A 24,663-nucleotide genomic window follows, 5' to 3' on the forward strand; every position below is an offset into this window, starting at 1 on the left:
TGAAGGAGCCGGGCCTGGGGGCTTCTCGGGGCTGCGAGGGTGGCAGCTGGCGGGGAGGAAGGGGGCAGGAAGCCACATGCATCTTCACCAGGAAAGGGCCCCGGGCCCTCCCAGCCTGCCTCTTGGGGGGGCCGCCCTGGCTTCTCCCAAGTATTTCTGAGGCATCACAGGGTGTCCCATCCCCCGTCACACACACCCTTCCCCAGTGCGGGGTGGCAGGCCGCTGAGAACACAGAGGGACGTGGCTCTGAAGGGAGCCCGGCCTCCCTGCCCGTGACCACGGCCACCCTCACCCCGAGGCCCTGCTCCCAACAGGAGATCCTGGAGGAGGTGGTCCGGGAGCTTCACAGAGTGAAGGACGAAATCATCGACGGTGAGTGGCAGGGACCCCCACCCCGACCCCCTCCACGGGGCGGCGCCCAGCCAGGCTCACGCCAAGGGTCCTCGGGGAGGGCACCGGTGCCTGTGCCCAGGGCTGCAAGCCAGGGGCCAGGAGGGCCCAGCCAGTGAGGCCGTTCTGGGCCGGGAGGCTGAGGGTTTGCGCTCAGGGGGTTCGTTCTTCCTCCCCGCAGCCCACACCAGCCTCCCAGTTCTCTGGTTGGGCAGAGTGAGGCGGCTCAGACAGATTAAGGAGCTTGTCCAAGTGGGAGCACGTGCTCGTGGTCTGCACCTCGGTCTGACCTCCCCAGGCTCCCTCCTGGGTGAGCCGGTGGTGGGAAGGGTACTTTCACCAGTCCAGAGCAGCTTTGAACCATCTGTTCTTTATCTTAGTATCCCATGGACTTAGATCACTGTCTTTATTCTGCTGCTTCCGATCCCCGAGCTTGGGGCTACAAGGGCAGCTGCTACCTTCCCAGAGGCTAGAGGGCCCCAGAAGCCACAGAACTACCTAAGGGCCTGACCGAGTCCACAGCCTGCTGGGCGCTGCTGGCCTGGGGAGCTGTGTGCGGCTCCAGAGAGCAGGGCCTCGTCGCAGTGAATCACATCCATCCGTCCACTCCCCACCGGAGCCTTTGAAACGGCCGGCTCAGATCTGGGGCCAGAGGAAAAGGAAAGGCGTGGGCCGAGCTAGCTAAGCCCACAGAGCAGGGAGGCGCAGTCCAGGCGCCCCCCCTTCCCTCGCCATCACTCCTGGGGGACTCTAGAGAGAGGAGAGCGGCTGGGAGCCAGCGGAGCCGGACTCCTGCCCAGGGCTGGGTGATCAGCCACGCCCTGTCCTTGATCCAACAGAGAGCGCTCAACTTCCTGTTGGTCCAGTCCCCTACCAGGCTGGGATGGGCAGATAAGGAGTTAATGAATGAAGAGGGGAGACAGAGCGGGAGCCAAAAAAAAGACAGAGGCCAGCTGTTAACCCCACTTTATTGCTGGGTGCCCCTGCCTCGGGAGGCCATGGGCCAGAGGGGTCGGGGCGGGGGCAGGGGGCACCTTGGTCTCCACCTGCTGTGGCAGCCGCAGTGGACGCGGCCCCTCTGGTGGGCAGCTGGGACTGAGCCTCTTTCCCGCCCTGTCCCCCAGCCATCAGGCAGGAGCTGAGCGGGATCAGCACGTCGTAGGCCAGAACCCCCGACGCCGCCCACAACCCGGGCCACCTGACGGCGGGGACCCCACGGAGCCCAGCGCCCAGGCCTCTGGCACACTCAGCACGCGCTGAAGCTAGGACGTGCTTCGTTTAAAAGTCTTAACCTGTGATAAAATATTAAAATGAGAAAAGTTCAGTTCCTCGATTTTTTTAGATTCAACCTGACAGAACACCAGGCCTGCCGCCTTTTTTTGTATTTTATATATGCCTATTTAAGTGTACGTTTCTTTGGGTTCATAGAGAAGACACCCCAAGTCACGCGCCTCGTTAGAAGGTCTCAAGTTTTCTTCTAGGTGCCCCCGGGAGCGGCGGCCGCTACCACACGGCTCCTCCCTGCATCCTGGCGGCGAGGGTCCGTCCACACACCAAGCCGTCTGTGTCCACGTGGTAATAAACGCTTACTGTCTACACTCTGGCTCCGGCTTGTTCACTCAGCACCAGCTCCTGGTCGTGCCTGGCTGGGGAGGCCTCTTCTTGGGGGAGGGCCTGCAGAGTGGTGCCAGGAGTAGGGGGGGCCAAGACAGGGCCCTTGGGAGTGAAGCAAGAAAGGACGGGGTGTGAGCCGCCAGCTCAGGCACTTCCAGCGGGAGTCCTGGGGCTGCTCCCAGGCCAGCCCCCTCCAGGGAGCTGGGCCCTGTGTGGGGCCCACGCAGGAGGAGCATCAAAGGGGACCAGGAGGGTGTACCTGCTCAAATCCCCATCCCCACCTCCCAGATGGGGCCCTGTGACTTGGGCTCAGCCAGACAGGAAGGCAAGGCAAGCAGGCGTGGCCTCTGCCCTGCAGCCCCTGTGCCCATCAGAGGCCACGTCTCAGACCATGCAGGACTAAACCACAAAGGGCCTGGCCCTCAGCGCTGCCCACTGCTGCCCCAGTGCCCAGAGTGGCCCCAGCTAGTAGGAAAGCTTTTAAATCCTGTGACCAGCCTCCAGGACAGCAGTGTGCCCTGGCCCTGGCCCAGCCGTACTCTGGGGGCTGTGGGAGGAGCCCCCCACTACAACCCCCCAGTCTGGCTCAGGAAACGGGACCACTTGCTGGCCAGGCTGGACATAGTCCATCTCCATGCATTCTCCCAGCAACTGAGAGACAGGAAGCCTGCTCTGCATGTCACAAGGGGAGTGGCTTTAACCCACAGTTCCAAGAGGCACTCTGCAGCTCCTCCCACCTCCCACAGTCCAGGAATCCTGGGGCCATGGGGAGGGGGGCTGGCAGGTGTCCACAGGGTGTTCCCAGTTGCTGGGCTGCCGCCTCCCAGGAAGGTTAACAACCCTGGGCTCAGGGCGGGGTCAGATATACGCCTGGCAACTGGGAGGGCTAAGCTGGGCTCGGAGCTTGCCGATTGGCGCTCCTCTCTGGCATTGAGCGCAGGGGTCTCCTCCCCGGAGCCATCCCAGTGGTCAGGCCACTCGGTGCCACTCCCAGCCCCACCACACCTGCCCCCAGGGTGGTCCTCGGCCTCCCCAGCCTCACATCTCCAAGGGGGGCTGTATTTCCCTCACCCAGGCACCCTCCTGCTGCCTGCCTGCCTCTGGGAGACCCAGACCCCTATCCCAACACAGCCCCTCCCTGGGCCAGGGGCTGCTGACACCTCCCCCGTCACCTGTGCCATCAGCCCTTGGCTTAGCCAGGACAGGCTGTGCCCCACGTCCTAGAGATACCATCAGAGCTGCCCTTCACGTGGGCTGTCACCCCTCGGTCTGGCCACCAGTCCACCCGCCATCTCCCCAGCCCGTGGTACCCCTTCTCCAGCTTCACACCTGAGCTGGTGAGGGTGTGGGCTCAGGCTGGAGCAGGAATGAGGCGGACCTGGGCGGGGGACGGGTTGAGGCAAGAGCATGGGCCAAGGACCACATGGACCTTGGCCCATGCCTGGGGCCAGCCAGGATGCTGCCTCAGTGTGGTCCCCACCAGGGGGCACAGAGCAGGCCCTGCCCAGGGAAGCAGGCTCTGGGGACTTGAAAACCACTGCTGGATTTAATTTAGGGCATGGGGACGCCGGAGTACTGCTCCCTAGACACAGAGTGCCCAGGGCAGGGTCAGGCCCAGCCCTGAAAAGGAGGGCCGACCTGAGGTCACCAGTCCACGTACAACCCGAGCCGCCATCCATGCCCGCTGCCGCCAGGTGTTGTCTCTGGGCCCCGGGGGAAAAGAGCAGTGGCTCAGGGCGCGGGAACCAAATGCAGCCAAACCAGTTCTGGGCGCTAGGCCGTGGGATGGTGACCCCAGCCCTGCATCCAGCGGCCGGGGCGGGGCAGCAGCGGAGCGCACGGCCCCAGGGCGCCGGCCGGCCGTCGGGCTCACAGGCGGTTCTCCGCCAGCTTGCACACCCGCTTCACCCGCGCGAAGGGCCCCAGGGAGTCGTCGAACACAAAATCCCAGAGCACCTTCACCCACGAGTGGTGCTGGGGCAGGTGGTCGTAGTACTCGGGCGCGATCTTCCGTACCTGCAGGGGAGGGACGGGCGGGTCAGGCCGCGCGCACGCACGCACGCACGCAGACACGAGCGAGCACACAGACCACGTGAGCACATGCACGCGCGCACAGCCCTGTCAACGCTGAGGGTACCCGTGTCCTCCAGCTGAGTCAAGCAGCAGGCCTCAGGCGCTGCACGAAGGCGAAGGGGCCATTGGCACCAGGAGGCGCTGAGCTCCGACCTCTCCCAGCCCCCGGCCCCAAGTAGGGTGAGGAATTAAAATGCATACTCCCCTCCTTCCCGGGGGCCCACACACAAAGTCTCCGATCCAGGAGCCCCGGGGTGGGCCGGAGTTCTGAGTCCTGCTGAACCACGGTCTGTCCCCGCGCCTCCGTGCCGGCACAAGATGCCCTCGTGAACCTGCAGATTCTCCTCTGACCTCGGCTCCCACCACGCCCTCCCCCCATCACCCTCCTCTCTGGCCTCAGTACCTGTCATTTCCCACTCCAGCTCCCTACCCATCTCTGCATCTGACACCCTCAGCCAGCCTCCTCCAGGAAGTGCTCCAGCCTCAGCAGCTACAGCCACACCAGCACCTCCCCTGCTTGCCAACCACGGGAAAGGCCTCCCCTTCCCCCACCTAGGACGCGCCAGGTGCGCAGGACCTGCTTTAGAGCCCAAGATGGGACGGGAGCGGGGAGGAGGGCGCCCTCCGGGGTATGAGGGGACCCGCAAGGCGGGAGCTGGGAGCCCTTGACTTTGTTTGGGAGGAGTAAAGGGTCACAGCTGACACCAGATGCTCCTGTGAGCGTCTTGGGTCGAGAGTCTGGCTCTGCTGCTTCCTGGGAGCAGGGAACCACCCCCCAACCTGAGCCTCTGCCTTCTCATCCACGAAATGGGCATGATGACCTTGAAATGTCTCACAGGCTTGTGGTGAGACAGTGCTCAGCACAGAGCAGGACCTCGGTGCCGTGGAGGAGCCACTGGGTGGGCACGGTCCAAACACCTGCACACCCAGACAGGCACACCTAACCACGTGAACACACAGGGACACACACACAGACTCGCACACTCACTCTTCCCACCACAGCAACCTCCAGCCTCCCTGGGCACCGGCATCTCTGCTCTAACCAGCCAGCAGCAGAGCAGAAGGCCTCCCCCTCCCGCCTCCCTCTTGCTCCTTTAGACATTCTCCAGCCCCAGGTCTCCAGGACAGAGGCACCAGCCCAGGCCGGAGGCTTCGCTCTGAGACAGCTCAGGTCAGACCCCTTGGGTCACAAAGGGCAAGGCTCTCTGTCCTCTTTGTGCCATGAGGGGGCCCTGGAGGGTCACAGGGCAGGGACAAGAACTGAGAAGGGAGGGGGTCAAAAGGCGGGTTGCTTCACTCGAACCAGTGCCACTGCTGCAGGCACCCTCTGAGGCACAGAGAGGGCCAGCGGGTGGGCCCAAGACACACAGCCAGCCCGTGACCGTCACCGCTGTGCTCAAACAGGGTTGCAGTAAACCAAGAGGCCTGAACTGTAACATGCCCCTCAAGCCCCTGCCCACCGTGAATTCACCTTCTTGTTCTCCAGCCAGGCACTCCGTGTGCCTTGTGGCCTTTCCTCCTGCCCTGGAGACCACAAGGGAGAATGTGGCCATCCCGTGATCGGCAAGAGAGAAAAAGAGGCCACAATGCAGCCCCAAACCCTCCCTGCACCTCCCCGCCTCGCGCCCCCCGCACCCACCGGTGCCTGCCGTTGCCCTGACCCCACCTACCAGGGGCAGGTTGCAGCCGGGGATGCTGGGGAAGTCATGATGTTCCATGTGGTAGCCCACGTTGAAGGTGATCCAGTTGAGGGGCCCGTAGTAGGAGTAGGTCTCATGGCCCTTGAGGAACATGTAGTGCTCAGCCACAAAGTGGCCCGAGATGGGGTGCAGGCCCAGGCCCAGCAGGGAGCTGGCCAGCAGGTAGACCATGGGCTTGAGCCCCCAGAGGGCATAGATGGTGGCGTCAGCCGCCAGCTGCACCAGGGCGTTGCACAGCTCCATGCGGGTCACGGCCTTGGGGTGCACGCAGAGCGGCCGCAGTGAGTAGAAGAATGGCTGCAGGACCAGCCAGAGCAGCTTGCGGGCCGGCGTGCAGAAGAGCCAGCCCTCGAAGCGCGTGGGCACATCCACATCCAGCCCGTCGCCGCCCAGGTAGCGGTGGTGGTCCACGTGATACTTCTTGAAGGAGGCGGCGTAGGGCAGGCCTATGGGCAGGTTGGCGAAGATGGCAAACCAGCGGTTGCAGGCAGCACGGCCCGTGCCAAAGGCGGTGTTGTGCGAGATGTCATGGATGGCCAGCGTCAGCGAGTGGTTCACACAGCCCCCGAAGGCGTAGGCCCAGAAGAAGAGCCAGCGCCATGCCAGCCCCCGAGCCAGCCAGCAGGCCAGCAGCTGCACCAGCACCATTCCCGTTACCGTCCACTTGATGTGGGGGTCCGGCCGCATCAGAGCCTTGATGGCCGGGTACTTGGCTGCAGGGGGGACAGGGGAGAAGGTGAGGTGGGCACTGGCCGCCTGGGTCCCAAACCTGTGCTTCCCCTCCCCCTGCTTCCCCTCCCCCCGCCGGCCCTCCCCTCCCCCTGCTTCCTCTCTCCCTCCTCCCCTTCCCCTCCTTCCACTCTCCCCTCTCCCCGTCCTTCCTCTCCTCCCCCTCCCCTCCCCCTTCTCCCTCCCCCGCCCCCTTCTTCCTCCCATTTTTCCTGCCCCCTTCCTAGCCCCGCCCCCCCACCTCTCCCCTCCACCATCATGCCCCCAGGCAGTGACGCAGAGCGTCCTGCAAGCTCTGTGCACCTGCAGATCCACCTCCACCCCCCACCCCAAGGGGGCTCTGGGGAGACTTCCCAGAGTGGCGGGTCTTGGTCACCAGCCTCAGTAAAGAGCAGGTGTCAGCCTGGGTCACAGAAACGTGATACCCGATATCAAAGCAGCTGCCAGGAGCTGCGGTGCTGTGCGTGGTTGGGTCTTCAAGGGGGGGCCACCAGCAGACTGTCTGGGCCCTGGGAAGGGGCAGCGGAGCTGGGGGAGCTGGGGGAGGGGAACGTGGAGGGCTCTGGCTTTGTGCTTCAGTCCTTTTAAACAAGATCTGAAGGAAACATGATAAAGCGCTGGATATGCCTATTGGGGTGGGGTGGTGGGTGTTTGTTACCATGCCATTTATACTTTTCTGTATTTTGTTTAACAGAAAAGGGAAAACACAATGCAGTGGGGGTTGCCCAAGCAGGGGAGGGCCTTCAGGAGTAGCCGGGAGAGAAAAGGGTGGAGTCGGGGCCCTTAGGTCTAGAGGGCAGCGCCTGCTGGAAACCTCTGCTTGGCTGGAGGGCGGGCAGGGCCAGGCGCAAGGCTGCCGAGCTGCCTGGCGCTGTGTCCAGAGTCCGGGAGGGACGGGAGGGGCGACACGCGCTCGAGGGGACAGTCACTCTCCCACAGGTCTGCTCTGTCCCTGGGTTCCTCAGGTGGGGCTAGTGCCGGGGCACACGGGTGGGGATTGAGGCCAGTGAGGACGCAGGCGCCCTTCCGACAGTCAGTGCCCGACTCCCGCGTGCCCAGTGTCCACCCCGCCTGCCCAGCCAGCAGCTGGGCGGCCTCAGGCTGCAGTAGATGCTGCAGCAGAGGCCGGGCCCTGACTCGAACTGGCCAGGCCAGTGTCAGATCCTGGCCTGCTCATCCCTCCGAGTGACCCAGGTAGTCGCTTCCCTTTTGCGCTCAGAATGGGAAGCAGGTGACAGCTCCTCCTTCCTTGAGCACTTCCTGTCAGAGCCACTCAGCAATGGAATCAACTGTTTTAGAGGCGGTGAGCTGCCTGTGCCTGGGGGTATGCAAGGTGAAACACACAAGAGCCAAGGAATTCTGTCCAATCAAGGGGGAAGCTCGCTCCAAGTCACCCTGCCCGAGCTGCAGTGGCGCCACAAGCCCGTCTCGAGATCGGCCCTGATCTCGCTGGGTGGCCATGGTGCCACCCTCCCTAGGCCTCCGAGTCTCAGAGGGACACGCATGGGCCGGATGTGCCTTGCAGGGTATGTATCCCCCAGACTGGTCCTGGCTCCTGATGGCAGGCCAGCTCGCATTGGCTGGAGATGCTGAGGGGGGCTGTTGGGGTCCCCATGTCCTGGAACGTCTGCCCAGGAAGCCCACAGAATCCCCCTGGCAGCACTTATACCCCCGCTGCCTACACAGCAACACTCCCACCGAGCTGTCACCTCACCCAGCAACTAGTGGTTTGGGCTCCAGGCAAGTGAGCAGTCACGCTACACTCGGCCTCAAGACAGCTGGCCGGGGGCCAGGGTGGGGTCTGAATATCATACCCTTGCCCCCTGTTATTTTTTTTAATATACAATTCTACTTATTTGGGGCTGTGCTGGGTCTTCGTTGCTACGAGGCCTTTTCTCTAATTGGATCAACAGGGGCTGCCCTCTGGTCGTGGTGCCAGGCTTCTCATTGCGGCGGCTTCTCTTTGCAGAGCGCGGGCTCCGTGGTTGCGGTTTGTGCGCTCTAGAGCAGAGGTCCAGTACTTGGGGTGCGCAGCCTTAGTTGCTCCACGGCGTGTACCATCTTCCGGGACCAGGGACTGAACTCATATCTCTTGTATTGGCAGGCAGAGTCTTTACCACTGGGGCTTCCCCGATAGCTCAGCTGATAAAAAGTCCGCCTGCAGTGCAGGAGACCCCAGTCCGATCACTGGGTCAGGAAGATCCCCTGGAGAAGGCATAAGCTGCTCACTCCAGTGTTCTTGGGCTTCCCTGGTGGCTCAGATGCTAAGAGAACCCACCTGCAGTGTGAGAGACCTGGGTTCGATCCCTGGGCTGAGAAGATCCCCTGGAGAAGGGAACGGCTACCCACTCCAGTATTCTGGCCTGGAGAATCCCATGGACAGGGGAGCCTGGCGGGCTATGGTGCACGGAATCGCAGAGTTGGACACTACTGCGGGGCCTTCACTTACTTTTTTACCACTGAGCCCCAGGGAAGCCCTCCTGCCCCAACCCCTGTTCTTATTCTGGCCGCTTCCAAACCTTGCACTACTGCCTGGGTCCTTTGACCCAGAGAGCTCTCCCTGAATCCGCCAAGGACACCACCTCATCAGGTCCAAAAGAATGGTGGTCACAGCCCAGTGTCCAAGCTGAACCTGGGAAAGCACAAGCAAGCCCAGGACGGACGATAAATCTCAGCCCTGCTTAACGGGCCCCCAAGGACCGCAGCATCCCCAGGTAGGGTTGGAAGGGAGCAGTGTTCATAACACATTCAAATTCCAGCTCTGGAAAGAGGCCTTAATAACCAGAATATATAAAGGTCTCATTCAACCCCAAACAAAAAGACAAACAGCCCCAGTGAAAAATGGGCAAAGGAACCTGAACAGACATTTCTCCAAAGATGTGTACCTGGTCCTCTAAGCACGCGAGAAGATGCTCAACATCGTCAGTCACCAGGGGTGCCGCCAGCACCTCAGTGCGGTCGAAAATGGAATCAACCAGGGACTTCCCCGGTGCTCCAGTGGCTGGGACTCTACGCTCCCATTGCAGGGGCCCAGGTTCAGTCCCTGGCTGGAGATTAAGATCCCACATGCTGCATAACTCGGTCAAAAACAAAATTTTTTTTTTAATAAAAAAAAATGGAATTAACCATACGACCAAGCAGTTCCACTCCTAAAGAATTCAAATTCAGGGACACAAATAGATACTTGCACACCCATGTTCAGAGAACTGTTCACAACAGCCAGAGAGTAAGAACAACCCAAGTGTCCATTAACTGACGAGCAGATAAACAAAAACGAGGTCCAGCCACACGATAGTATTATTCGGCCTCAGGGCGGAATGAAACTTCCAGTTCTAAAACAAGCAGGACGTAGGAATGTAACCCCCAGAATGCTGATTACAGTTAGTCATACTGCATTACAGCCTTCTAAGCTGTCACAGAAGCAGGTCTTGAAAGTTCTCATCAAGAACTTGTCATCCCATGTGACTAAACTTACTATGGTAATCATTTTGCACTATAAACACATATCAAACCATCATGTTGCACACTTTAGACTTATAAGATGCTATCTGTGAATTACATCTCAAAACTGGAAAAAAAGAACTTGTTATCCAAGAACTCATCAAGATAAAAAATTGTAACACTATAAAATGACAGATGTTAACTAGACTTATGGGAGTCATTTTGGAATATACGAAATCATTGTGTTCGGGGGAGGGATAAATTAGGTGTTTAGGATTAAAATATCCACATTACTATATATAAAATAGATAATCAACAAGGACCTACTGTGCAGCACAAGGAACTATACTCAATATCTTGTAATAATCTATAATGGAAGAGAATGTAAAAAAATAATATGTATATATTTATATACATGTATATGTATAGAACTGAACCATTTTACTGTATCCATGAAACTAACACATTATAAATCAACTATATTTCCATTTAGAAAGTTTTTTTAATCATTATGTTGTACACCTGAAGCTAATATAATGTTATAGGTCAGTTATACTTCAATTTAAAAAATCCTTACATGGAGAAGGAAATGGCAACCCACTCCAGTATTCTTGCCTGGGAGATCCCATGGACAGAGGAGCCTGGTGGGTGACCGTCCATGGGGTCGAAAGAGTCAGACACAACTTAGCAAGTGAACAACAACAGTCAGGCTGGTTGTCATTTGGGGAAATACCTCTTGATGAAAATGTGATGGAAGATGGAGAGCAAAGTGGCCTAGCAATATGGAATGTAGAGTTTTGTAAGAAATTAAAACTTATGTATAGAGTCAGAGTTGCAAATATTCAAATAGTAAAGTTGGGGGCTACGGGAAAATAAAAAGTCCTTATATTGACTTTCCCACTTCCCCACTTCACAATGTCAGCGTCCTGAATCCTGCTCCTGGGAATTGATTCCCGAATAAACTACCACCACGTCCTCCTCCAAACACAGGAATAAAGGACTGACCCAGGCGACTTACAACATGGATAAACTTTGAAGACATTACGCAGAGTGAAAGCAACCAAAGGCCACAAACTGTATGATTCCACCTAAGTGAAATAGAATAGGCAAGTTCACAGAGCCAGAAAGCAGAGGCTGCCAGGGCGGGTGGGCGCAGGGGGACGGGCCGTGACCGGGAAGGGGTGTAGTGTCTCTGTCTGGAGTCAGGAAAAAGGTTTGGAAATAGGAGTGATGGCAACACCACACTGTGAATTCACGCCACCAAATCACACGCGTTACACAGAGTTAAAGCGGGGCTTCCCTGGTGGCTCAGCTGGTAAAGAATCCGCCTGTGATGCAGGAGACCCTCGTTCCATTCCTGGATCAGGAAGATCCCCTGGAGAAGAGATGGACTCCCCACTGCAGTGTTCTTGCCTGGAGAATCCCATGGACAGAGGAGCCTGGCCGGCTACAGTCCATGGGGTCACAAAGAGTCGGACACGACTGAGTTACTAAGCAAGCACACGTGGCTAGAATGGCGAATTCTGTGTTATAGCTTTCCACAATATAAAAAAAGTTAAAAAAAAAAAAATCCCAGCTCCAAGCAGGTTACCTCAGCTCCAAGGGTTTGTTTCTGAACCATAAACAGGCCACTGGGAGGATGGATAGATAAGGCACGGAGGCTTGGGCTGACTGGCTGGGAGCAGGCACCCAGATTAATCTGTGTGACGTGCAGCCAACACGTGGAGACCCGGCAGGTTTAACAGGCCAACAACCAGGGTGCTGCCCGCAGACGGGGATGCCGGGGATGGGGTTGGTGGGATTAGGCCAGTGGGCCCTTCCTCCCAGGCCTGCCCACGTGGCCCAGCGGCAGCCACATGAGTCGTCCCCCTGTTGTGGGAGGCCACTTGGCTTCCCCAGGAAGGCCAGAGGCCCCCATGTGATGCCTGCTGTCCCGGGCGGGCAGAAGAAGGGGCAGCACAGGAGAGCAAGGCCCTGCCGCCTGAAACCAGCTCCCAAGGTGGAGGGGGAGACTGGCAACTGGGAGGGCAGAGAACAGCGCCCCCAAAGATGCCCACCTCCTACTCCCCACTTCCACGTGAGGTCTGTGGACCTCACGACAGCAAGGAGCGTCTGGGTTATCCCAGCGGCTCAACGTCACGCCAGGCTAGGGACAGCGGGGAAGCCTTCAGGAGAGGAGGTTCGGGGATGCTCAAGGTCTCCATCTCCCTCTCTAGCTGTGACGACGGAGGGGCCGTGAGTCAAGGGAAACAGGCGGCTCTGGGAGCTCAAAAGGCTGGGAGACAGATTCCCTGACCAGCGACCACGGAGGAAACTGCAGCCCCACGAGGCCCGGGTCAGGCGTCGGACCTCCAGGACCTTGAGAGGACAAGTGTGTCTGCAGCCCTAGGAGACTCGCAGCAGCTGGACGGCGGATGAAGAAAGCCCGGGGCTCCAGCAGCCCTCACGGCCTGGGGGCCCACCTTTGCCCGGCCTGGCGCTGGGCACAGCGGCCATGCACGCTTGCCCCTGTCCACTGAGGGCTGCACGGCCCGCCCGCCTTGGCCAAGGCGGACCAGCCAGCATGGCATGGGCCCAGCATCACCCTGCCAAGCAGGGCCAGTGAGACCAAGGACCCGGCCAGGGGGTGGGAGCTGGGGTGTGAGACCCACTCAGGAGGGGGTACAGGGGGCAGGCCTCGTTCCAGCTCGTTCCAGCCCTGAGAGGGGGTCAGGGTGAGCAGGGACATGTCAGAGGGTGGGCCTCAGTGTTCCCCAGGAAGATGAGTGCCTCCGGTGAGAGGCCTGGGGAGGGGACCCAGCAGCCACGGCGGGGTGGAGCAGGGGAGGAAGAGGCATCTGCGTGACAGGCGGGGCCAGAAGGACACGCCCGCGACCTCTCACCTGCAGCCAGGCCTGCATTTCATCAAATGCAAGGTCCCCGGCCTTTGCGTACCCGGATGTCAGGCTTGGACCACAGGCCCCGCTGGGCTCCCTCAGTCTCCCGACCAGCAGGGGTGGGTCTCTGGGCACCAGCCTCCCTCCTTGAGCAAGCAGGGACTGGGCCCTTACCTGCCTGCGCACACCTGGGAGCTGACTCAGGTAGCCAGAGGCCACCAGCCTCTACAGGGCCGCCCCCCCCCCCCCGCCCCCGGCCGCTGTTCCCCTTGGAAGGAGGCCAGGCCCGGGGCAGGGCGGGGCAGGCCACACCTGTTCCAGGTAAGCACAGCCTGGCAAGTTCTGGGCCAGCAGGGACCAAAACCCCAGCTCAGGGATCCAGGCCCACGAACAGGCCACTCCTGTGCCGCTCAGAGGCCAGGGCTGTGACCTTGAATGGGGAGCCTCCAGTGCCCCGTCTGTCAAACAAGGCCAGTAAGTCCTGCATGGGTGGAACAAAGGGGAGCGCCCTGGGGGTCCCCCCAGCCCGGCCTAGCACCCTCTTCTTGCTTTCCTGACAGTTCTCCAAGGACCCAGCTGCCCTCAGCTTGGCCGCGGCCCCAACATGGGCGGGAGTGCCCGGTCCCCAGCCCCCGACCCTGGCCAACCAAGTCCTGGACGCACACTGCCCCGGCCTAGGTCTCCGCATCCAGGAAATGGGGGTGATGCCTGCTCCCCACCGCCCCCCGCATCCAGACTGAGGCGAGCCCGGGATGACAGCTCAGAGTCCCAGGAGCTGTTACTACTGTTGTTATTAAACAGTTTCCAGACCTGAGTAAAAACGTCCCATTTCTGACCCTTAGGGCCATGGGCTGATGGTGGAAGCCGATCTGGCCCCAGACTTGCTTTAACCTGTGAGAACAGGCCGCAGCCTCCCAGGCCACTGCACCACTGGGCCTGGCCGTCCTGCCGGAAGTGATGGAAAAGGGTCAATGCACAAGCTAGATGCTGGGCAGCTCAGGGGCAATCTGGGAAGGGGCCAAGCTCCAGATCACCTCCCGCTGCCCAGAGCCCCACCCAGACCACAGAGATGGGGGGATGGGCGGAGCAAATGCTCCAGCCCAAGGGGGACCCTGCGAGACCCTGTGAGGGTTCAGAGCGGCTGGGGGCGGGCGGGCAGCAGATTCCAAGGGTGGCACAGTTGGGAGGCCTCACTGAACAGACTCAGCCTTCAGTAAAGACCCCAGAAAGTCACCATCTAAGTGGGGCCACTCTGGAGAGTCCCTTGGACAACAAGGACATCCAACAAGTCCGTCCTAAAGGAAATCAATCCTGAATATTCACTGGGAGGACTGATGTTGAAGCTGAAGCTCCAATACTTTGGCCACCTGATGCGAAGAACTGACTCATTGGAAAAGACCCTGATGCTGGGAAAGATTGAAGGCGGGAGAAGAAAGGGACAACAGAGGATGAGATGGTTGGATGGCATCACTGACTCGATGGACATGAGTGTGAGCAAGCTCCGGGAGTTGGTGATGTACAGGGAAGCCTGACGTGCTGCAGTCCATGGAGTCACAGAGTCGGACACAGCTGAGCAACTGAACTGCAGCAACTCTGGACCAACCTGCAGAGCACTGGTGAGCGGGTCACGCTGGTTCACTCACCATCTACTGCCTGCTGGACAGGTGGAACGGCAAACATTAAACTTGTTCAATGCCAGGGCTTCTGGGCCCCAGGGGAGCTTGGGAGGCTTGGAGTCCTCCCCGAGAAGATGTTCTGGGGACCTCCAGCCACGCAGGCCTAACGAGGTCACTGGGCACAGTCAGATTCTGGATAGCTGTAGCTGTGGGCTTGGGGTGTCCCACTGTGGGGGTCAAAGACGGTCAGAGAAAGGAAGGCAGGACAGCCGCCTGCTGGACTTAGCAAGGCCCCCTGGGGACCACAGCAGGAGCTGTGTGGGCAGGAAGCAAGGTGAGAAGGTGAGGCCGAGTGAGGGCAAGGGGGGAGAGGGCTGGCTGCGGGGTTGAGATGGGGGAGAGGGGGGCGGGGTGATGGCCGAAAGAGGGGATGGAGGTGCGGGGCGAGGTCATGGAGAAGGCTGGGGTAGGGGAGCTGGCTTGACCGAGGGGTTCCTCTTCCAGGGCTCAGGGGTGCGGCTGGGGAGGGGAGAGACACTGGCTCCATCTCTCCAGGTCCCAGGAGAGGAGTGAAGCCTGAGGAGGAGGACAACAGCGTCCAGCAGCCCCCAAAGCAGAGCCCTGGCCCAGCCTGACCAGGCTTTGCCCGCCCCCACCACCCCGGGCGATCTCAGCTGACAGCAGGGGAAACCTGCCCACCCGGGCCTCCAGCGCGGAGCACTGCAGAAGCTGGCTAAGGACACACGTGCCTCAGGGTTCTCTGGTCCAGTCGGGCAGCCTGGAGCTGGGCACGGACTGCCACCTGGAACCAGACCCATGCAATGGCTTTCCAGCAGCGGCTCAGGCGGGGCCCAAGGCGGTGGGCCACGAACAGCAGTCACTGCTGGAAGTCACACTGTCCAGGCACGACACAGGAGGAGGGATGGGGGCCCAGGGAAGGGTCCGGGCAAGGCGGGGCAAGACCAACAGAGTGAGACTTGACCTCAGGACCCCTGACTTTGGACCTGCTGGATGCGAGCCAGGGCCTGGGTGTGGAACCGGACCTCGGCAGGTGAACCGTGCTCAGCGTCCGACACACACTTACTCACTCGGGCCTCACCAGTCCGCCGCGGAGGGCACCGGGCCCCCACCTTAGAGACGGGCACACAGAGGTTCCACCACAGCTGATTTTCTCTGTCTCCTTCATTGTCCCCAAGGACCCCTCAGTCCCAGAGGAGCTGTTTTCTGAAGCTGGGCTGCAGTCATCAGGACCCAGTGCCCAGAGATAAACCCAGGTCCGCATTCAGGAGAGCAGCACAGCAGCCTGACTCAGCCCAGCTGCTGTGCGCCCTGGGGCAAGCCCCTGTCCCTCTCTGGGCCAGCTTCCTCACTCTCCATCCCTAAGGTGCCTGCTCTGACAGTCCCGGGCTATAAGCACCCAGGGGTGGGGGTCTTCCCCGCGGCAAAGGGGCCACAAGTGTGCAAGAGGGAGGAGGCCGCAGGCCCTGAGGTGTCGGGGAGCCGGTGATGGGAACTTGCACGTGTTACATACGTGTACATGCATGGCGGACTTGTTCACAAGGCCCCGAGGGCCCAGCGGAGGAGCAGCCTGTGGGAAGGGAGGGCCCAGTTGGGCCCGGGGTCCACTGCAACCCCACAGAGCAGTCTCCCGTGGATACCCACCTGGCTGTTCCCAGAAGCTTTCCTGACGAACCCTGCTGTGCCAGGTGGCAGCGGGCGGGCAGGGAAGGCTGCCAGGTCCTCACCCTCTGTGGGCACCGGGGGTGGGCAACGAGGGTGGTCCCCAGGCCCCCACCTCGGCCCTGCTGACTGGCCGGCTGAGAGGTCTTCTCCCTGACAGACCGCTTCCCCCAGGGATGTCAAGTGCCACGACGGTCCCACTAGCTCGGGGTGGAGGGGTCCCTTCCCCACCGGGTCTCGAACATTCCCTGATGTCTGTCAATTCCCTGCTGCCCCCCAACACGCTGCTCCGGGAGTGGTGCCTTCCCTCCCCCACTCCACACACACACACACACACACACACACACACACACACACACACACACAGAGCCAAGCGGTCCTGCTTCTGAAGGCTTCTCAGACAAAGGTGCCCCAGCCCTCTCCACCTCTCCCTCCTGCACGGCTTCTCTGCAGCTCTGTTAAGCCATCCCCCCACCCCCAGCCCTGTCTCTCCCACCTGGGTTTCGGTTTCGGAGCCAAAAGGCAAAGCCAGGCCTGTCTGGTCTGGTCAGTGTGGGAGGCACTGGGGGTCGGGGGGAGGACAGGGGCCCAGAGCAACTCCATTGAGTCACGACCCCACCCCCTCACCTGCCTCCCGCTGAACCTGCTCCTGATTCATTGACAAATATTTGCCAAAGCTCCGGGATGAGCCAGGCCCCAGATCCCGAGGCAGGAGAGGCTCCTGGGCTGAGCCAGGCTAGGCGTCGCACGTCGGGGGGCACAGTGTGTCCCGAGGAGGGTGTGCCAGGAGAGGACGCACACCAGGCCCCGTGACCCTCAGGCGGGAACTCGAAGGACAGGAATTGGGATTTGGGTCCAGGATAGTGACTGCAAGTGGTCCTGGGCCCTCCGGGGTGAGGGGAGCGCTCTAAACTCGATCAGCTCTCTGTAACCTCACTAAAAATAGCTGGACTGTGTCTTTATAATGAGCGAATTTTATGGCATGTAAATCATGCCTCATAAAAGTGGGTACAAATTAAAGAATGCGGGTTAGAAGCAGGCCAGGCAGGAAGGCACAGCACATACATCGGTACAGAGGTCAAAGAATGAGAGGAAGGGGCCACGTGAGCTGGAGCCTGCCCACGAGTCACGTGCCAGGGACTGGACGGGGGACAGCCTCTTCTCAGGTCCTGGGTGGAGAAGAGGGTGGGACAGAGATGTGGGCTGTGTCCCCAGGCTAGAGGCTTGTCCTAAGCCCAGCCCTGGCTGGCTGGGAGACCTTGGGCAGGGTGCCTAACCTCCCAGGGTCCCGCCCTGCATAAAAAAAAAAAAAAATGCAAAAAAGATGCAAATGTCTGTAAGATTAAATTTTAAAAAGTGGGGAGGAGGAGAGAAAAGAATGAAAAAAATGTCCTAAGGGAAAAGACAGGGCTTCCTGCTCCCCAGGGGCAAGGATTAAGCTGTATGCCCTGTGTTCCCTGGCACAGCTGTGGGCTAAGTCCCTTCAGCCCTGTCTGACTCTTTGAGACTCTATGGACTGTGTAGCTCGCCAGGCTCCTCTGTCCATGGGATTCTCCAGGCAAGAACACTGGAGTGGGTTGCCAAGCTCTCCTCCAGGGGATCTTCCCAACCCAGGGACCGAACCAGTGTCTCTTATGTCTCCTGCACTGGCAGGTGGGTTCTCTACCACAGCGCCACCTGGGCATTGCTGGAAAGGGGATAAAGCCCCCGGATGGTCCTGGCAGGTGGGACTAGAGATGGCTCAAGATTTCGTAGGTCCCTGTTGCCTCCTGCAGCCTCGCTGGGACAGGCACAGGGGGAGGTGGGCTGACCCTGCCCTGCCCTCGGGAAGCTCAGAGTTGAGTGGAAGAGTGGGACAATTAAAGCTATCACCCCACAAGCCAAAGCAGATTTACAGATGGGAGCAAAGGTCCTGAGGTAAGAGTGCACAGTACTCCAAGGCAGGACAAGGGAGGGGTAGCTGGGAAGCAAGGGTGGGGTAGACTGTGCTGTAGACCACCAGCCCACGCCTGACTCTGTCACACCCAAAGTAAGCTCCTGTCTCCCCAGCAACGTGGGCAGCGATGCCTGTTGGCAGTTTGAAACTGGCCATGATGGAAATAGTTACAAACACTGACAAGTGCCAATTCGCAAATCAGGGACTTTCGTTTCCCCCAGTTAACTGATGATTTATTTCCAAACGAAATGTGTGTGCACACGTACTATCAGCCACTGTTTCTGAGAAAGGGACGTCTAGTCTGAGACTTGAAGGAATCCTAGAAGTAGGTGGAGTAGGAAAGAGAATTCAAGCAGAGGACGCAGCGTTTGCAAAAACCACGAGACGGGCAGATGGAGGGCTAGCTCTATTCCACTGAGTGGTCAGAGAGCAGGGGCTAGGGAGAAAGGGTACCAGAGTACTGGGGTGTCGACGCAGAGATGAGATTTTTAGGAAGGGAAACCCTTGGAGCAGAGGCCCCCAACCTCTAGGATCTAATGCCTGATGATCTGAGGTGGAGCTGATGTCATAATAAAAGCACTGAAGTGCACAAGAAATGTCACGCGCGTGAATCATCCCCAAACCCCACCCCACCCCAGGTACAACCACAAACTGTCTTTCACGAAACTCGTTCCCTGGTACTGAAAAGGTTGGGGACCGCTGCCTTGGAGGATTCGAGCCAGGAAGGACACAGTTAGGTCAAACAGGGCCCTAGGGATCACTCACTGTCTGTGTGGTCCTGTACCCAAGCGCCCCTCCCTCCCCAGCCAACTTCGCTGGAGCGCAACACCCCTTCCCTCCGCCCTCACAATGTGATGCTGTGTGGCTTGCCCATCATCACAGCCCCTGCCCACTGGCTGATCAGAGGACTCACAGCTCTGGCCAGAGGTGAGCTGGCTCAAGGGGAGGACGCACTGCTCAGGGCAGAATGGGAGGGAGGCACCTGCTCCCTCTGTGGGATCTCGGAGCTGGGTGGACGCAGGCTGCAGCCCGGGTCAGGCAGGATTAGGGCAGAGAGAAGAGCCCTGTGGCCAGCCTGCCCTCCTCTCTTGTGGTCTCCATGAATTCCCTTGAGCTTGTCAGCCAGTTCAGTTTTGGGCTTAGCCACTTGCCACTGAGAGAGCCCCAGCAAAGGCTTTTCCTAAGCAAATAAGCCAACAATTGCCGGAGCCTTACTTCCTTGGATTATTTTTTGATTATTTGATTTTTTTTAACTATGTGTGTGCACTTTCATAAATAAAACTCAAAAACAAAAAAAAAATCACAAAGCTATTTGTTTTGGAAAAGACAAATTCAAACGCTGCCTCTTACTCCTCTGGGCGTGCCTGGCTTGGGCTCTGATCTCCAACAGGACAGAACCCCACTGGCTCTCTGCTCCTGCCCTCGAAGCTCGTGGAACCTCAGCCCTGACCTGAGAGGCATGTCTCCTTCGTCCAGGCAGGATCTGGAGGTGGACTTTGGTACTGCACAAAGTTCTACGCAGGGACTTCCTGGGTTCCGACTCCAGGATTGAGCTTCCCTAGTGGGAAAGAACCCGCCCGCCAATGCAAGTAGATATAAGAGACGTCTGAGTTGGGAAGATCCCTTAGAGGAGGAAACTGCAACTCATCCCAGTATTCTTGCCTGGAGAATCCCATGGACCAAGGAGCCTGGTGGGCCACAGTCCATGGGGTTGCCAAGAGTCAGACAGACTGAAGTGACTTAGCATGCACGCACTACTGACTCCAAGAGGTGAGGCTCTTTAGGAGCATCCAGTGGCCCCCAGGGAGCTGGCTAGGCCTGGGGCACATCCCTGCCTGAACACCAATTTGGCCTCTGTGGCCTCTAAGCTGTGTAGCCCTGGGCAAGTCACTTCCCCTCTCTGAGCCCCACTCTGGGGCCTCCCCTGTAAAGACAGGCTGACAGTTAAATGTAGGGTTTTTCTCAGGCTGGGAAACAGCAGATGGAAGAAAAGAGGAAAACAGAGAAGGAAGAGCACTCACTCCCGGTCCTTGGGGAAATCACGGAGCCTTTCTGATTGAGTGGTGGCAAAACACTTCCCCCCACCTCATGTAATCTGCACAACATCTCCACAAAGGAAGCACTATGATGAACCCGTTTAACTCAATCAGACCTCAGTTTCTTCATCTGCTTATTGACCCACCCAGCGACACAAAGCTGATGACTGGGTGTGGTCCTGGCTCAAAATCAAGGTCTACAAACCTTCTAGGTCTGGAAACCTGCCTCCAAGAGATAAAGACCTGATGGGCTGGAAGGGGAATCCCACGGGAACACCCTCCCCCAACCCAGGCCGGGAGGGGGCTGTTCCTGCAGGAGGGAGAGCTGAGCTTGAGCGAATAGGGCAGGCAGGAACCGTGAGTGCAATGCCTGGGAGGGAGGGAGGAAGACACATTCCAAGTTCGTTAGCTCAAAACTGGCTCTGTGGGGAGGAACCCGCAGCACCTACTGCAGAATGGGAATCTGCAAAGCGCCCTGGAGAGTCAGCCCTTGAGAACTTGTGCTGTCCCCGCCCTGGCCCAAGTGGCCGCCCTCTTCTCTAGGTCTTCCAGGGTTCCCAGCCATCCTGTCCAGGATGCTTCCTGGATTGGTTCCAGGGCCTGTGGCTTCTCTCTTCAGAGAGGAGTTCTTCTCCACGTCCTGGCTTGCTGGGTAACACACTGGAGCACCTTCTCACTCAACATCTCCTTTTATCCTCATACCCACTCTGCCAGAAAGGATGACTGTGCCCATTATGCAGACTGGGGAAGTAAGGCTGTAGTCCAGAGTGTCTGCATCCCTACAAGCAGCTCTGTGGGCCAGGCTACATCTCCCAGCCTTCTCCACCTGGGGCCAGGTGTGCATTGAGTCCTGTAAGGGGGGTGGGCAGCGGGGAGAGCCCAGGAAGGGGAAGGAGACACAGCCCAGCAGGACCCTCTGAGCCACCTGCAGGAAGTTCGCAAGTGCAGCAGACGATGCTGCCCCCGCTGAGGCCACACACAGTGCAGGGTTATCGCTCACCTCACAGGAGAAAACCACAGACCCACAGACCCACCCAGGGGTCTCCAGGCCCTGGAACCCCAGCAACAGCAGGGCAGAGCCCTGCATTAACCACTCAGTGCATCCGGTGTCTGAAAGGTTTAAAAGGAATAGGAAGATACTTCCCTAGTCTTGGGGTGGAGCAGGAAGACACAAAAGAGAAAAATCTGAAGAAAAAAATCCAATCTATTCAAATGCATTAAAAAAAAAAAAAGCTCTTGTGATTATAAAGGGAAAAAGATTTGCAATGCATTGTATTTACGACTAAGGGTTAAAAACTTCGATACAAAGAGTTCTAACAACCCAACAAGCAAAACTCCAACCCAAAAGAAAGCAAAACACAAATTTAAATGACCAATTAGACATTGAAAGCAATCATCAAATCAAACGTTAAAGTCGTAATGAAATAGTATTGTTTTGTCAACCTGTTTGGCAAAGATTAAAGACTTTTGCCAACTGCAGGTGTGGGTGAGAGTGTGGAATGGTGACCGACTTTAGGGAGGGGGACCGTGTTCACCTGGAAGCCGGCTGCAAAGGCGACTTGGTGGCACCGAGCAGAAGCTGCTCTGCAGGTGCGAGTCCTTGAACCCCTTATCGTGGGAGAAGGAACCGTACATTCTGGGTCCTTCTGAGAGGCTGATGGAGCCCGCAGGGTGGGTGAGTCCACAGGACGGGTGACCGTGTAAGTAAAAATGACTTTCCAGGACACTACATAACAGAGAGGGGCCACCAGACACTGGGCTACAAAATTAAAGGACAGACTCTGGTAAACCTCTGTTTGTTGTTTGTTTTCAGATAAGTTGTCTCTCGTTCAGCTTTGCTTCCTTCCAGGCGTTCATTCTGCCCTAAAGCCCGGTTTTGGGGCTGGGCTTGGGGCCTCTCGGGCGGGGCCGCTGGGACCTGGCGCTTGGCGCACAGGGGAGCCCAGGGTGCGGCGGACGACAGGTACCCACGGAGCTGCCTTCGCGGGGCGGGGGCGGCGCATCCCTCACAAAGACAGTCCTTGGGGCTGACCTGTGCGCCTCGAGTCCCGGGAGGGGCTCCTGTCCCACAGCCGGGATGGAGTAGCCGAGACGCGCTCCCCCGACGTACGGATCTGGGCTCGGGTCCTCGGGTCCCCAGTCCCGGGACAGAGGCAGAGACGCGAAGGGAGTCTCAGACCGGAGCTGGGGACCCTGGGCCGGGGAAGCTGCCGGACGGGGAGTGGAGCCCCCACCCTCGAAGCAGAGGTCGGGGAAGGCCTGCTGGGCATCCGGGCCGCGCAGGAGCGACGCCTCCCCGGGCTCGGGCTGACCTGGGACACCACACGGCCCCAGGGCTGTCCCCACTTGGGGCCCGCGCTCACCGAGCATCTCTTTGCGCCGCTGCGTGTGAGGCTGGTCCGTGTAGACCCACTCGAAGTCGCTGCGGCCCGCGCTGTTGCCCATGGTGGGGCTGGGAGCGCGGCTCTGAGCGCCCAGCTGCTGCGCAGGGCTCGGCTCCGCGGCACCTGTCGTCCTGCGCCGCACGAGGACCAGTTCGGGGCTCGGGGGCGGGGCGGGGGCGGGGCTTCGAGCGCCTGGGCCACCGGGAGGGGCGGGGTCTTGGGGGCGGAGCCTCAGGGCGGGGCCGGGGCGCCGGTGCCAGTCGGAGGGGCAGGCCCTCGGGGGCGGGGCCTCGGGCTGGGCGGAGGTGAGTCCCCGGGCCTCCGGGCGCCTCAGTTGCCTCGGGTTGGAAAATGGACTGTCAGTGTGACCCCGGGAGAGTCCCTGGGCCGCGGGGTGTGCGGGGACGCCCGTGCCCCCGGCTTCCCGGAGGCCCCATCGCGGCGGGGCGCCTGTTCTCTCAGCGGCCCAGAGCCACTCGCGCTCGCGCCGCCCCTGCCCCGACGGACCCGCCAGTGAGGTGCGTCCCCCCTCGCCCCGCCCCGCGGCCCGGAGCAGGGGTTGGAGGGTAGGGATTAGACGGCTGCGTTGTGCAGATGAAAAGAAGGGGAGGCTTCCCTGGCGGTCCAGCGGTTAAGACTCCGCGGTTCCACTGCAGAAGGCGTGGAGGCAATCCCGCATGCCCGCATGCCCCGCCTTGCAGCCAGAACGAACAAACAAAAACAGAAGGAGCTGGGGAAAGATTCGTCACAGCGATCCGCCCTGCCCCTACCCACTCCTTTCTTGCGATTAGCAGAGGGCAGGGGATGAGGCGTCTGCAGCTTCAGGGAGATGAGTCAGCCCCATCCCCGCCTTCAGGGAAGGCCAGGGACAGGAACATGGGCACGGAAGAGGCTGGTTACGACTCAGGATGATACGTGCCCGGACACAGGTAGGTCCTGGGACAGCCAGGGCACAGTCCAGGGGTTTTTGTCTTAGGTCTCAAAGGGTGAGTAGGAGTTCAACAGCTGAAGAAGGCCAAGGGCATCGGCGGTAGAGCCAATGGAAGATGCAAAGGCTGGGACTTGGAAGAACCCAAACCTTGTCAGAATAGAGTCTGGTTTGGGGGGAGTCGGGGCACAGGGCTCCTCATTTTCCTCCTTCCCAGGGGTCCCCCCCCATCCTCCTCTTGCTCCTTTGGGGCTTTGCATGGTGTGCCCTGTGTATTAGAGCCCGACCTGCAGGAGCTGCCTGGGGAAGCAGACTGACCTGGAAGTCAGAGGTACCACAAGGCAGGCAGGAAATGATGGTGAGCATCGCCCCCATTCTCCTGCAAGTCTGTGGCCACGGGTGTGGTACATTTGGCAGACCACCCTCAGCCTAGGGCCAGAGGCAGTCCTGGCATGAGATGACACGGGAAGCAAATATGTGGGCACACCGTGGCAGCCAGCCACCTGCCCCAGAGTCAAGGGTAGGAAAATGGGCCAGTGCGGAGGCTGGCTTCCCTGTCCAAAAGGGACATGCTTAGAGCCTTGGGTCACCACCACCCCCTGCACCACCCAACAGTGTCATCTTCTTGGCTTGCACGCCTCTGGAAACGGAGAGCTCGGCATCTCCCAGGGCAACCTGCTCTGCTCACAGCCAGAGGGAGCCATAGCAGTCATCCCAACAGCGGCCACTTTCAGATGGGTAAACTGAGGTTCAGAGATAAAGAGACCCTCAAAATAAGCTTCCCTGATGACTCAGACAGTAAAGAATCTTCTTGCAATGCAGGAGACTAGGTTCAACCCCTGGGTGGGGAAGATCCCCTGGAGAAGGGAATGTCAACACACTCCAGTGTTCTTGCCTGGACAATTCCATGGACCGAGTAGTCTGGTGGGCTGCAGTTCATGGGGATCGCAAAGACTCGGACACCAGTGAGCAATGAACACTTTTACTTTCTTGCACTTTTCAGAATAAGCAGGAAAGCTGGGACACGCCCCTGACCTTCGACTTTAAAGGCCAAAGTCAGAATGTCGGCCCCATGTTACAACCAGTGAGATCTGGGTCCCAGCTCTGCCCTCTGGGCACCACCATGCCTGCCAGCTCCCTATTCCCAGGACAGAGATCAGAAAACCACTCACAGATGGACCCCAGGACTCCGCCTGTCCAGTTGACACTTGCCCAATGGCTTCATTTTACAGATGAGAAAATTGAGGCCGAAAAGGGGA

General features: G+C 59.3%; 2 protein-coding genes across 8 annotated transcripts in view; one reads left to right on the forward strand and one right to left on the reverse strand.

Moving 5' to 3' along the window:
• The window catches only part of EVL (Enah/Vasp-like), a 144,254-nt gene extending 142,265 nt beyond the window's left edge, over window positions 1-1,989 (forward strand). For 3 of the 6 annotated variants that reach the window (XM_027957391.2, XM_027957392.2, XM_027957393.3), the window contains 2 exons: window positions 316-373; window positions 1,516-1,989. In XM_027957391.2, coding sequence (XP_027813192.2) covers window positions 316-373; window positions 1,516-1,553 — 96 coding nt within the window. In that variant the 3' untranslated portion in view covers window positions 1,554-1,989. Of the gene's footprint in view, window positions 1-315; window positions 374-1,515 lie in introns of those variants that run through there. The other 3 variants (XR_006056917.2, XR_006056918.2, XR_006056919.2) reach the window with 1 other exon arrangement.
• Window positions 1,342-22,601, reverse strand: DEGS2 (delta 4-desaturase, sphingolipid 2). 2 transcript variants are annotated; one of them, XM_015102049.4, is made up of 3 exons: window positions 22,456-22,601; window positions 5,749-6,491; window positions 1,342-4,021 (listed from the first exon to the last, which is right to left on the reverse strand). In XM_015102049.4, the coding sequence occupies exons 1-3, from the start codon at window positions 22,535-22,537 to the stop codon at window positions 3,875-3,877; spliced, it is 972 nt and encodes a 323-aa protein (XP_014957535.3). In that variant the 5' UTR covers window positions 22,538-22,601; the 3' UTR covers window positions 1,342-3,874. The 2 variants fall into 2 exon arrangements, with proteins under 2 accessions (XP_014957535.3, XP_042091424.1); XM_042235490.2 differs by lacking the exon at window positions 22,456-22,601 and adding an exon at window positions 9,393-22,360.
• Between the last annotated feature and the right edge of the window lie 2,062 nt (window positions 22,602-24,663).

Source organism: Ovis aries, chromosome 18 (genome assembly GCF_016772045.2).
Source record: "Ovis aries strain OAR_USU_Benz2616 breed Rambouillet chromosome 18, ARS-UI_Ramb_v3.0, whole genome shotgun sequence".
NCBI classification, from domain to species: Eukaryota; Metazoa; Chordata; class Mammalia; order Artiodactyla; family Bovidae; genus Ovis; species Ovis aries.